At 49.1% G+C, this 12589-nt stretch overlaps 1 protein-coding gene across 2 annotated transcripts in view; it reads left to right on the top strand.

Annotated features, from left to right (window-relative positions):
- The window catches only part of HOXB9 (homeobox B9), a 42709-nt gene that overhangs the window by 25997 nt on the left and 4123 nt on the right, over positions 1 to 12589 (top strand). Inside the window, exon 1 of one of the 2 annotated variants that reach the window (XM_077312990.1) lies at positions 10131 to 10946. The exons of the other annotated variant lie outside the window; for it this stretch is intronic. Within the exon in view, the coding sequence (XP_077169105.1) occupies positions 10436 to 10946 (511 nt within the window). The 5' untranslated portion in view covers positions 10131 to 10435. Of the gene's footprint in view, positions 1 to 10130; positions 10947 to 12589 lie in introns of those variants that run through there. 2 annotated transcript variants of the gene reach the window in all.

Genomic DNA, 12589 nt, shown 5'->3' on the forward strand with positions numbered 1-12589 from the left:
CTTACGGAAGAGGGAAGCCAGTGTTATCCGGGCCTTCACCTGGCCGGGATTTCTCCTCTTCTCTAGGGCAGTGGAAGGGACATTTGCGCTTGGCCAAAAAGGCAGCCAAGTTTGGCCAAACTGGTAAGAGTTCAGGAGGAGCCGAAGAGGGCAGCCGGGGTGAGGCGTGGGGAAGGAAAGAATCACGAAAAAGAAAATCACCCCATTCACCTTCCACATTTCTAGGAAAGAGTTGTGTGCATTAAATTGCTTTAAAACACACATAGGTATACCTCCTTCCTCCATAGACGCAGCATTCAAATCAGCTTGCAAGAACTCTGTGAATCTCGGAAGTTAGGGGCCCTAGAAAGCAGGGTCCAACTTCTCAGGGTGTTTACGTCTGACTAGGAAACAAGGAATGCGGACCTCGGCGGGCTTGGCTTCCCAAAACTACATGCTTCATAATTGGGGCTGTAAATCTATGAATGGATATTGGCCTCAATTAACAATTCACGCCGGAACAGTCCAATTAGGCCAGGCAGGACTTCGGAGTTATAAATAGACTGTGGAATGCGGCACCCAGCTCGGAATAACAACCACAAGACCCGACATTTCCCCGGTTGCACAAATGAAGTCTTCACAATCAACAAAGGAGGCCGACCCACAACCTCCTTAGGACGGCACCGTTCCGGCTAAGCAAGGAAGGTGAAGTCCTTAAATCTAGATCCAAATGGACCAACAAAGATTGATTCAAGGCGTGAGCTTAAATCTAGTCCCTTAAGATGCTGCTGGACTCAGATCTAACTACCCTTAAATCCAAGCACTGTTAGATCGCCAAGCCACCGTTGCTTTCAGGGGGACCTGCTTGCGAGGAGGGGATCTTGGGCGGGTGGCGGCTTGAAATCGGGTTTCTGGCATTGCCTCCGCCACTGAGCGAAGTTTATGATCCGGTTTGCAAGGTCGAAAACAAACTGAGCTCTTGTGTGTCCTAAAAATAGGTCCCACCATGTCAACGCAGTCCAAGTGAAAACAGGGCTTGGGGGAAGATGGCCTGGATCAGAGGAGGGGAGGAAGAGGGCATAGAGGAGGTGCAGGACCTGCTGCTGTTGACGGCTTTTCTACTGACACCGAGTTTTGTTTTGGCTTTTTTCCCCCCCCTGTCTATTTCGAAGTAAGAAAGAGTAGACCAGGCTTACCTGAAGTTGTCTCCATGGCGTTGGCTGCTGAAACGAAGAACGACATAAAAGCTGGGTTTTGTTTCTGGGATTCTTGTTCAATATTTTTTTAAAAATTAATCAATGTTGGCTTTTGCCAAATAATTTAAAAAGAACATGCAGATCCAAGCTGAGCAGAGGGAGGTGCTGCCGCCAGCCCAGGGCACCCAAATAGGTAAAAAGACAACGAGCCCTAACTTTGGCCATTCCAATCCCTGAAGTTCACTCTGCTTTCTTCCCTTTGCCTTCTTTAACCCAATCTTGCTCTTTGTTCATTCCTCCCTGCCCAGGATCTTAATTATTTCCCCAAATGCTTTTTTTTTAAAGGACATTGGGCCCCTGCCCCCCCTCTCCCGCCCACCGCTTTAAGAACAAGACTTACAGTCAGGACGCAGAGAGAAGCAAGGGGTTAGGGATCTAGTAGCTGTGGCTTTGGGGGCTCACCCGCTCACCCCCACCGATTCCCGGAGTGCTGTCCCATCTCCTCTCATAACAGAGCGTTCAATGATGCTTGGGAATTACTTGGGACGTATCCACCTTAGAAAGTTAGAAAGTCTTCCCCCCCCCCCCCGCCCTCCCATTTCGGATTGGAAAATGGTGAGGTGAAACCAGCATCTCTGGGCTGGTGTCTCAGGTCGTCTGGACTGACCTTCGTTTTCAGGTGGCTGGCAAACACCAAATGGACTCGTGGCCAGCGGGACAGCTGGATGCCCAAAGTACGTACAGCAGGATCTTGGCCTTCTGGAAGCCCGCAAGCCCACTGAATCGGAGTAGCTGTCCGGCAGCCTCTTCCTAACCCCAGTAATAACTGCAATATTCAGATTTCACTGGCAGGCAGCTTTTTCTACCAATCGCATTCACTTGGGGGAAAGCCTCCCAGACTTCAGTCGAACTTTAGGGACAACTCTTCTGGATGCTGGTGGGGCTTTTGAAAGAGTTCTTCCTGGTTTTGGGTTTCGGTTTGGGGCTTTGCTTCCAACCAGAAGATCAATTGGAGCAAATTTGGACTTGCAATACACTGGCTGTTTATTACTTATTCCGACACGGGGCACCAGCTTTAGCAACGCAGTTAGTCCTGATTCTCAACAGAGCAATCGCTTGGACCAGCCTCAATGCAAAGAAAACGTTGCTTTTCATTATTTCAGAAATCATGTCCATGCTGTTGGGTGGGGAGGTTCCCCTCATCCACCATGGCTAGTAGCCAGGGAGAGATTGACCCGTCCTGAATCTAATCCCTTTTAAAAACTGTTAATTCCTGTGGCTATTATGATATCCTCTGACAGGGAAGTCCACATTTTAATCGCTCTGTATGAAGTTGTATTTCCATCCTGAACCTACAGCCCATCGCTCCATTAGATTCCCTCGATTTCTAGTATTTGGGGAGAGGAAGAAAAAATTGTCTTCCTCAACCCTCTCCACCCCATGCATAATGCCCCTCTCTTTTCTGACCTGAAAAATCCCAGATTCTTCTGCCTGTCCTCCTTGGGAAGGTGCTTCAGCCCCCTAATCACCCTGGTTACCCTCTTTTGTCCTTTTTCCAGCTCTGCAGTGTATTTGTCAGATGTGGTGGCCAGAACTGTTCATAGGATTCCAAATGCCCCAAAAATCTACACCGGGGCATTATACCATCCGCTTTTTAAAAAAAATTGCAGTCCCTTTCCTAATAATCCCTAACAGAGTTTGGCCTTTTTCACTGCTGCAGCACACTTTCATCGAACTCTCCACAACCACTACAAGATCTTCTCCCTCTCAGAACCAGCCAGTTCAGATCCCTTGTACCTATACTTGAAGCGAGGATATTTTTTTTTTGCCCCAATATGCATCACCTTACACTAAACCCACAGTGAACTTCATTTGCCATATTGTTGCCCACTCACAAAGTTTGTGGAAGTCCTCATAGGGCCATTTATAGTCAGTCTTGGTTTTCACCCTCGCCATCCTGAATAATTTTGTGTCATCTGCAAATTTGGCCCCTACACTACTCACCCCTTGTTCCAGATCATTTATGAATCAATTAAATAGTACCTCCCCACGCTGATCCCTTTGGGACTCCACTGCTTCCTTCCGTCCATTGTGAGAACTATCCATTGATTCCTATTTTTACCTTCCTGTAATTCAGTTTTTAATCCATAAGAGAACTTGTACTCTGATCCACTCCTAAATTGGCGCAGGAGTCTTTGGTGAGGTACTTTGTCAAAAGCCTTTTGAAAATCCAGGTATATAATGTCTACTGGTTCACCCGTTGTCTACATGCTTGTTCACTTTCTCAAAAGGTTAGTGAGGCAGGACTTCCCTTTGCAGAAGCCATGCTCATTTCCCCTCAACAGGCTTTGTCCCTCTATGTACTGAACAATTCTATCGATTAATTTCCATATTACAGGCCATAGGTTGACTAGTCTGTAATTTCCTGGTTTCCCTCTGCATCCCTTTTTAAAAAACTGCTCTCCCATTTGCTTCTCTCTAGTAGTCTGGTACAATAGCTGAATTTAGTAATAATAGGTTACATATATGGGTTAGTAGATCAACTAGCTCACATATGGGTTTCTTAAGATCTAGATCTAGAATTTCATATCTGGCCATTTCAATTTGGCTCAGTTCTTCAGACTCCCTGAAAACAGGGGCTGTGACATGGGTACCCACCCCACACTTTCCCCCTCTGTGAAGATGCTGTTAGCAAACTTAATTGGCGGGGGGGGGGGGAGAATGCTGATTAGAAAACAACTCAGGTTAAACTTCTCTACCCTTCCCCCCCTTTCCCTGACTTTCTGCAGGAGTTTTTCTCTCTCCTGGCCAACCCCCAAACAGGCCTCTAAGTTTACAAGGGATCTCTCACTGCTTTATTAACTGCTAAGATTATAAACCTCTCTTGGAATCTTGTTTTTGGAAAGAAGGTCCAGTTTCAGCTCTGGGGAGCTGCCCACATGTGTAAATTGTTTTGCTTCCCTCCAGACAAGGAATTTTCTCCCCCCTCGCCTTCACCCCTCCACTTTCAGAAAAATAAAAACATACCTCCAAAACAGTAGCATTCAAAACCTTGAGCTAACACAGGAAATGGGGAAAGGGTAGATTTTCTATTTTGAAAAAAAGCTTTGCCAACAGGACACAGGACACACACACACACATACACACACACACACATACCTCCGGGCCAAGGTTCCTTTCATAGCCCACAACAGACCAGCGGGAACAAATATTTCTAGCCTGTTTGCTACAGATTTCCATTCTGTTTCCTGGTTTGGTTGTTTGGTAGTTTGAATCTAGTTGCATCCCAGGTGTGTTTAGAGTGTAAAAACGCACAATAGCAATTGGAGGGTGGGGGGAGAAGGGATTTGAGACTCCTAACTTTGGAACAAGTCACTCAATCAGAGACTGCTGGATTTAAGCCAGTAGGTTAAGCACCTCTACTTTGGTGAAAGGGAAGGTTTTGGAAGGAATAAATATCTCTAGGAGCACATGGTTAGTCTGGGATCCCTTTTCCTGGAAGAGATCCCTTTGATTGCAGTGGGGCTTCAGTGCCCCCCCTTCCCAAGCTGCCGGTGGCCTTATCCCCACTGTCCACAAGATCCCTGTGATGCTCAGAGGCTCCACTAAAATCCACAACTGCAAAAAAAAAAGCCCTCTGCTCCTCAGCCGGACTGCTCCAGAATGTAAATGGATTTGGCGGGAGACTTCGGGATTGCAAGCCCAGCAAATTGCCTTGGAAGTCAAATCAAAAGGGACTTAACTTCCAATCCAAGGTATTTGTCTGCCTCAATTAGCTTCGGCCAGGCCTTCAACCTTCCCCGATTGCAGCAGGGCTGTATTTTGGAGCAGGAGACTATTTTGCATTCTTAAAATCATAAACTGTAGTATTTCGACCTAACCGGACTGTGGAGCCTGTTGTAGGAGTTTGAAGGGGGGCTCCACTCTGCCCAGCATTCCCAGTTTGTCTCTGCATGCTGATCTGGAGTCAGATGCTCTTGGCCCTTTTGGGAACTCAAAACTGGTTTTATCAACTATGTATCGATCAGTCTCAAGACTAATATCAAGAGAATCTTTCCAGCGTTTTAAGAATCAACCTTTTCCAGGTGACATATGCATTACTTAACGAATCCGTGGACCTCAGGTATCATACTTCATCCAAAAACCCACAGGAGTAATAATTCATCAGCCCTCCTGTATTATCTAATTCATCAAAACAGGATTGTGGAGTGATATGACTAGCTTAGCACACAGCAGCTGTTAGTTTTAGAAAGTGACCTTTATAACACACACACACACATTCGGGATAGGTCAAACCAACAAAAATCACATGCAGGTGGAACATGGCGACTCTGAATTTCTCAAAGACTTTATGTCTGGCCACCCTTCCCCCTCCGGTCGCAAGCAAGAAAGGTATTTTTGAACCGTTGGACAGTTCAATCGCCACGGAACCAGACTCTTTGAGGCATTCCGCTGTAGGAACACCTTTTGTAGCGCTGGACTGTAGAAGTTCGGTTTATTTAGGAGATGCACCAAAAGCAGTTTGAAGAAATTGACCTTTGGAAATTTCCCCCAACAGGATGTAGCCCAGCACACTTCGATCTTTCATCTAGGGCACGTTTAGGATAGAAAGCAAACCCAAACATCTGGGTCTCTATTCCTATCGGTTTCGATGCCGTGCAAACCGTGTAACCCCAAGTTGTGGACTGAAATATTTGGGAACAAAAAGTCTTTACGCCTGCAGTCCTGCTAAAAACAAAGATGCAAACAAAATCCTTTAAGTCAGATGATAGCATCTGAGGCTGTGTGGGTGAACTGTCCTCCTTTTGTTCCTTGCAAAGAACTGGGGACTGTGCTTGATTTCTTTTTGAATCCAAATCTTTGGGCTGGTTCTGTAAATTAACTCGAGCGCTTAGCTGCACAACTCCCCCCCCCCTTCCCCAACTTGCACACACAAATGCAAACAATAAAAGAGCACTTCCTTTTCGAACGGAACTTCCAGGCACTGAAGACAGGATCTCAGCACAACATGGCGAGACACGATTTTGTAAAAAAGGACAAGAGATGCACGTTAATATATATCCCTGGATAAAACTTCCAAACCGGGGAAGGTAAATGGCTTTCGCAGGTCTTCTTGTGTGGCGGAGGTTCACTGGGGAATCCTTCAGGGCCCAGGATCTCGCTTCCAGGTTGCTCTCCTGGAGTCATGTTGGTAGGAATTTATCTACTCTGCAAAATTATATACTCAGCCGCTGACATGCCTCGTAATTATTTATACGAGGTGCCCCAGTATTTCCCCCCAGAATATATTTATTACAGGTAAAACACGGACAATTTATCTTGCAAAACGCGGAACAGGTGTTTCCTTTCAATTAATGTTCGGTAAATTTCATAGCTACTTAATTCTAAACCTCCCCCCCCACACACACACACACACAACAATTTCAAATGCCTGTTTATCCCCTCCACACCAGCCCTGCTTTCCTCTCCACAACGACTTTAAATCAGTTTTCTCCTATTTTTGACTCAATCCAAAGAAATAGAGCGGCCCTTTCTACTTCGGGATGGTATTTTCTCAAGCCCCCCAACCACCTCTGGAAGACCCCATAACTCAATATATTCTCGTTGTTCAGGAATTTGACATGGATCTTGTTAGCATCAGGATGGCCGCCCTCCTCAAACCGCCTGCTCTGCTAAGCCTGGAGTGAATCTTTTTCGCTACCAGAAAGATTGGGGGGGGGGGCGCGTAATGCGGGATTTTGAGAACTTCCCTAACACTTGATTTTCAGTTTTAACAACATCAGGGGGAAACGGAAGTCTCTCTAAAACTGGAGCAGTTTTGTTTTGTTTTTAAGTCAGAGAAATCTGGCAGCGCACGGAACTTGACGGCAAGTTGGTACGTTTTGTCAAGGTTTCCCCAAAGAAGTTATGTTTATATTACCAAGATTGCTCCAGAAATGGATGACGGTCCAGATCCAAATGCTGGCTAAAAAGCAAGCCGGACTGGGATTTCTTGAGGCTCGGGCAAATTCTGCAACTGGCTCCAGAGCTGGTAATCCAGAATGCTGGAATTACTCTTTTGTTTGTTTGTATGTTTTGGTGGTGGCTGTACTGTTGCAATATAGTTTTCTAGCTGGGGTGGGGAAGGAGGGAGTAACCCTCTCAAAAGAAAGCGATTTCAAATCCCATTTCTTTAAGTGAGGGAATTCGTCAGGGACTTTACATACCTCTCAAATCAGTGGGACAAAATGTGCTCAATTCTGCACCTATAACAAGCCCTTTCCCCCCACACTAAAGAGTATCAAATCAGCGTACAGGCGGCAGACAGGGTCCAAGTTGCCTGTCAGGTGTGGCTTGATATTTTCAAAGGTGGAAGGCGAGTATGTCTACTAATTTGATGTCTGGTTCAGGGCTATCCTAGGCAGCTGCTCCATCGAAATGAATGGGCTCAGACCTAAGTGACTCCGTTTAGGACCACCAGCCCGCTGTCTGCCAATCCAAAGGGCCTACCTTCACCCGCTTCCTTCTTCTTTCTCTGCTTCCGCATTTCTCCCTTCACTATCACCTTAGCACCTTTACTTAGGCATAAGCCCCTGAGTAAAGCTCTACCCATGCATCGGATTCAGGGTAAATTATTATAAGTGTTGTGGGGGCAGTTCTGTTCCTCCCCTTTCTTCTGGTTTCATAGTTCTTCTCCTCATATTTTTAGTTCCTCCCTCCCTCTCTTCCATCTTTCTGCCTCTTTTTCTGCCCATTGTTCATCCATCTCCGATCTGTTTTGCTGGCCGCCTACATAATGCCCTCGCATGCAACACATTCATGCTCACATCCGTCCTCTCCCTCTCTGAGGAGGTGACCACGTCAAGAAAAGTGCAGGTCCAAAGTTGCCCCCCCCCTTTATTTACTTAATAATAAGATAAGAAATGTCCGGAGGAGCACCGGGCCCGGTTTGGACGGTATCTGCCCTTCCCATGGTAACAGAATATACCTTTCTCCCCCTTCTTTCATCCATGCTGCAAAATTGAGCCTCGGTGCCTTGTTGAGGGCGCCAGCAGCGGGTCTCCCTTTAGAGCGCCGAGGTAGCCCAGGACTGCGCCTCCTTAAGTCTCCCCGGACACTTCCTCTTCTGCTGAAAAGAAAACGGAATCCGCCAGGTTGCGGGGGTGGGGGGGCAATTTAGGAAAGGGCACTGTGGAGCCCTTAGCAGAGAGGGACACCTCGGGCCGCAAGGGCCTTAAGCCGAAACGCGTTGCTGCGTCAGTTGAGTCCTTTGGACTTCACAGCCTCCAGTCCTTAAATATACTTTACTTGGCAGTAAATGCCCCCCAGCGATAAATGGGAATAAACAGCCGTGCAAATGTGGTTAGGATCGGGATTTGTACTCTGCAGCCATTGTCGGGAATAAGCCTCCTCTGGAGTAAACCCGCAGAGCAACGCTTCGGCTTAACTAGACTGGATCTACGGCATCCCCCCCCCCCCAAAAAAAAAGCCGCGGAAGAAGAGGCGATGGAGTAGGGCTTTCTCTGAAACGTGCGAGTCCCCCCCCCCACTTCTTTTTTTAACATCCTCCTTTTCCACAGGCAGTAAATCCAAGGCTATAAAAATCAAAGAAAGCTAATGTAAGTTTTATTCAACTATTTAACCGTCTCAAGTCTAACGCCTTCTGTAAGGAAACAAAGAAGATCAGTACCGGATTGGACATTTTACAACGGTAGTAAAATTAAAGTGCGTGTATACGGCGGGGAGGGAAGGAGGAGAGCGAGAGAGAGAGAGAGAGAGAGAGTGTGTGTGTTGATCTCTCAAAGGCAACCGGGTCCTCCCACAGCCTCCCCCCCCCCCCCAACGCTTTCAAAACAAACCGCGATATTGCTCCAGAAGCCCTTGGTCTGTCTCTTTCTTTCTTTCTTTCTTTCTTTCTTTCTTTCTTTCTTTCTTTCTTTCTTTCTTTCTTTCTTTCTTTCTTTCTTTCTTTCTTTCGTAGTGATCTGTGTGTGTGTGTGTGTATGTATACAAACAGACCCACGCGCTCAAAACTACAGTCCGTTCCAATCTTTCCTAACCCATAGAATTCAAGCATGCATGTACCCATATATGTATATTATATACGGAAGGGAGCCCAAAACACCTTTACACCAACGCGAGACTCCTGGTGCCTTTCAATTGCGCGTCCTTCACGCAGGGTTTTGGAGGGGAACGCGATGGCAGCCTAGATAACATACAAGCATACATAATATACATGCAAATACAGACCCCGGCACAGGCAGGCATGTATACAATAGGCGTGCCTTCGCGTTCAATTTGTAACCCACGGATGCCAACCGAGGACAATTCGTGTCTAAGGAAGGCACCCAAATTAGGTAACTGCCTGATACAAAAAAACCCCAAAACTACTCGAGTTTACAATCCAGGATTTCTCTCCCAGCTCACTCCTTCTATGCAAGCCTTCCAGATAAAGATATTCCCTGGCCGCCTTTGAGCCCACTTAAAAGACCCCTTTATGCTGTCCTAATAGACATTCCGCTAAATGCCAACTCGGAAGGGAGAAAAAGCCAGCCTAGAATTGCCGTCTATGGACGGGAGAGGGGAATAGGCGGGAGGGGGGGAAAATTCCCCAGAAGACTATTATAGGAGGCAAAGAGAGGGCAAAACTCAGCATTTCTCTTTCATGTTTGGGGTGGGGGTGGGGGGGAGGGAGGCGCGAGAAATCTATTAACCCCCCCACCCCCTCCCCTCGCCTCCTCCCCGGCCCACCCCCTGCCGCCCCCGTTTTTGCACTGTACGTCCCTTGCTTTCTGAACTCCTGACGCGGTGCTCCGTGGCGTCCACAGAACCCAATCCATCCCGGATATGGAATGCGAGAGGGCGGTTTGACAGCCCCGCGCAGCCCCCTCCGCCAGGATTGATTTACGCCGGCCCTGACGCTTTATCAGCCTCACGAAAAAAGTTTGACCAATCATTTTGCTGGAAGCTCCCAGCCCGGCAGTCCCGACTGTACTTTTTCTTGGCTAGGGAAGTTGAGGCTGGAAGGACGAGAAGGGGGTGAAAGCGGGAATCTCGCCTCTGGTTTTCCCCCTCTCTCTTTTTTTTTTACAGCTCACCCCCCCATCCCCCACCCTTATATTATCTATAGGACCTGTTAGCTCGAGATCTGCTCCTGGTTGTTGTTGTTTTTTTTTGGGGGGGGGATTCTGTTTTTATTACTCGCTCTTTTTTTCCCCTTCCTTCCTTCCTTTCTTCCTTTCCCCCTTCATTGAACCGGGGCGCTCCTAGGATGTCCGAGAATGTCCATTTCTGGAACTCTTAGCAATTATTATGTCGATTCCATCATAAGTCATGACAGCGAAGAACCTCCCGCGGCCAAATTCTCGTCGGGGCAGTATGCAAACTCCAGGCAAAGTAGCCACAGTGAGCCCCTCGAATTCCCCTCCTGTAGTTTCCAGCCCAAATCGTCCGTTTTCAGCGCTTCTTGGACGCCTCTGACGCCCCACACGGCGAGCACCCTTCCTTCGGTCTATCATCCCTACATCCCGCATCAGAACCTCCCAACCTCCGAGACTAGGTACCTACGGAGCTGGCTGGACCCAGTGGCCCGAACAGAAAGCGTAGCCGCGCAGGGACCCGTTAAAACCGAGCCGCTGCTGGGACACCCCGGGGAGATTCGTAAGCAGGGCACGCAGGAGTACCAGTTAGAGACCGCGGCTGGAAGGGAAGGGATCGCTTCCAATCAAAGGCCCAGCTTCGAGGACAATAAAGTTTGTGAAGGAAGCGAGGACAAAAGCAGGCCAGATCAAAGTAAGTTATAAAAAGGGAGGAAGTAAACAGCATTAAAAAAAAAAAAAACAAGAACGACGACGACGACGACGAAGTGGGGGTGTCGTAAAACGGCACAATGGGAGAGGGAAGCTTTAAAAAAAGATGCAAGTCTTAAAAAGAGACCCCCCTCCCCTTTTCCCCCTTCCCCTCCCAAATATAGCTGGGATAACCCAGGAGGGGGAGGGGGGAGGTGAGGAAAGGGAATGTTTGTTGGGATTGTTGTTGTGCTGTTTAATATATCTCTATATCTATAAATGCTGCACCGGAGGGTGGGCGGGGGAGAGGTGCGATGCAGAGGTCCGAGGAGCTCCCCTTGTCGGTGGTCAGTCCTTTTGAGGCGAGGGCGGGCGGGCGAGGCAACATGGAGTCCTTGTGCGAGTCGGTGCGCGGGGTCGCAGGAGGGTGGCTGGAGGGGACGGGGGACGCTGTTCGGGGGTGCTTGTTTGGCTGCCTTCCCCATTCCGAAAGCAGGGACGGGAAGAAGTTCACGCGGAGGGCGGGGGGGGGGCTTTGTTGCTGCGCACCCTTGTTTACCTTGAAGGACCCCCGGATTCCCTGTCACTCTCCGCCTCGCCGTCGCTGGCCCTTGCCGCTCGCTTGTGAACTGCGCCCGACGTGCCTATGAATATTTTAGAACCCCGGCTTCCCTCCCCTCCCCTCTTTCCCCACCAACAAAACAGTTTTTTTAAAAAACCGAGTTTAATTGGGTCTTTTATTTGATTGGGGGGGGGGGGGAGAGAGGGAGAACAGACTGGCAAAGTCTTAAACTTAATCGTGTGGTGCGTTTTGCGACCGGGTAGGCGGCTGGGAGCGCTTTGTGCCCCCCCTCCCTCCCTCCCTTCGAGGGGAAAAACCGAGTGAAAATGATTGGGAATGGAAGGGGGGGGGAGATGCGGAAGCGCCATGAAATATCATGCGAAGATGCGCTGCCTCCTCCTCCGGTAAGGTAAGGGGCGAGGGGAACAAGGGGCCTGGCAGCCCCTCGGGTGCCCGAGCAGAGGCAGGAGAAGGACCTCGGGGCGGGAGTCGGCGGGAGGGGGGCGGAAAAAACGTCGCCCATTTTTTCCAAAAGCGACTTGGCAGCTTCAAAGCCATGCGGGACAGTCGCCCTTTGGGAAATCCGGCAACCCACCAAGCCCGATCCTGCCCCGCCGGATCCGCTTCTCCCTTTCTCTTTCTCCCTCCCCCCCCTCCTGTTCCCGATCCGGAGCGGCAGTCGGGGAAAGGGGGCGACCGAACAGTCCCGGCGCCCTGGCTGATCGCCGTCCTTTCGGTCCCGGCCGCTGGCTCCGGCCCAGGGGGAGGGGGAGGCGAAAGCGCCGCGTTTTGTGACGGGCGCTGCGCAACGATTCTTGGCGGCGAGGCTGAGGGGGACGGGGGAGAAGAATCGGCGGGGGTCTCCCCCCCCTTATGCTCCCCTTTGCATCTCACCCCCACTGCGGGAGAGAAGGTGGGTCAGCGATCTGGTGCCAGAAAAGGGCGCTCTGACCCAGCAATGCCACCCGGGACTGAGAATAACTTAAAAGGCAGCCTGGGTTAAGTTGGGGTCTGCAAAAAACGAGAAAAAGAAAAGAGAAGAGGAGAAGCACAAAGTCTGCCCCCCCCCCAAAAAAGAAGAAACC

The sequence above is a fragment of the Paroedura picta genome, chromosome 16 (genome assembly GCF_049243985.1).
Source record: "Paroedura picta isolate Pp20150507F chromosome 16, Ppicta_v3.0, whole genome shotgun sequence".
Classification (NCBI taxonomy): Eukaryota; Metazoa; Chordata; class Lepidosauria; order Squamata; family Gekkonidae; genus Paroedura; species Paroedura picta.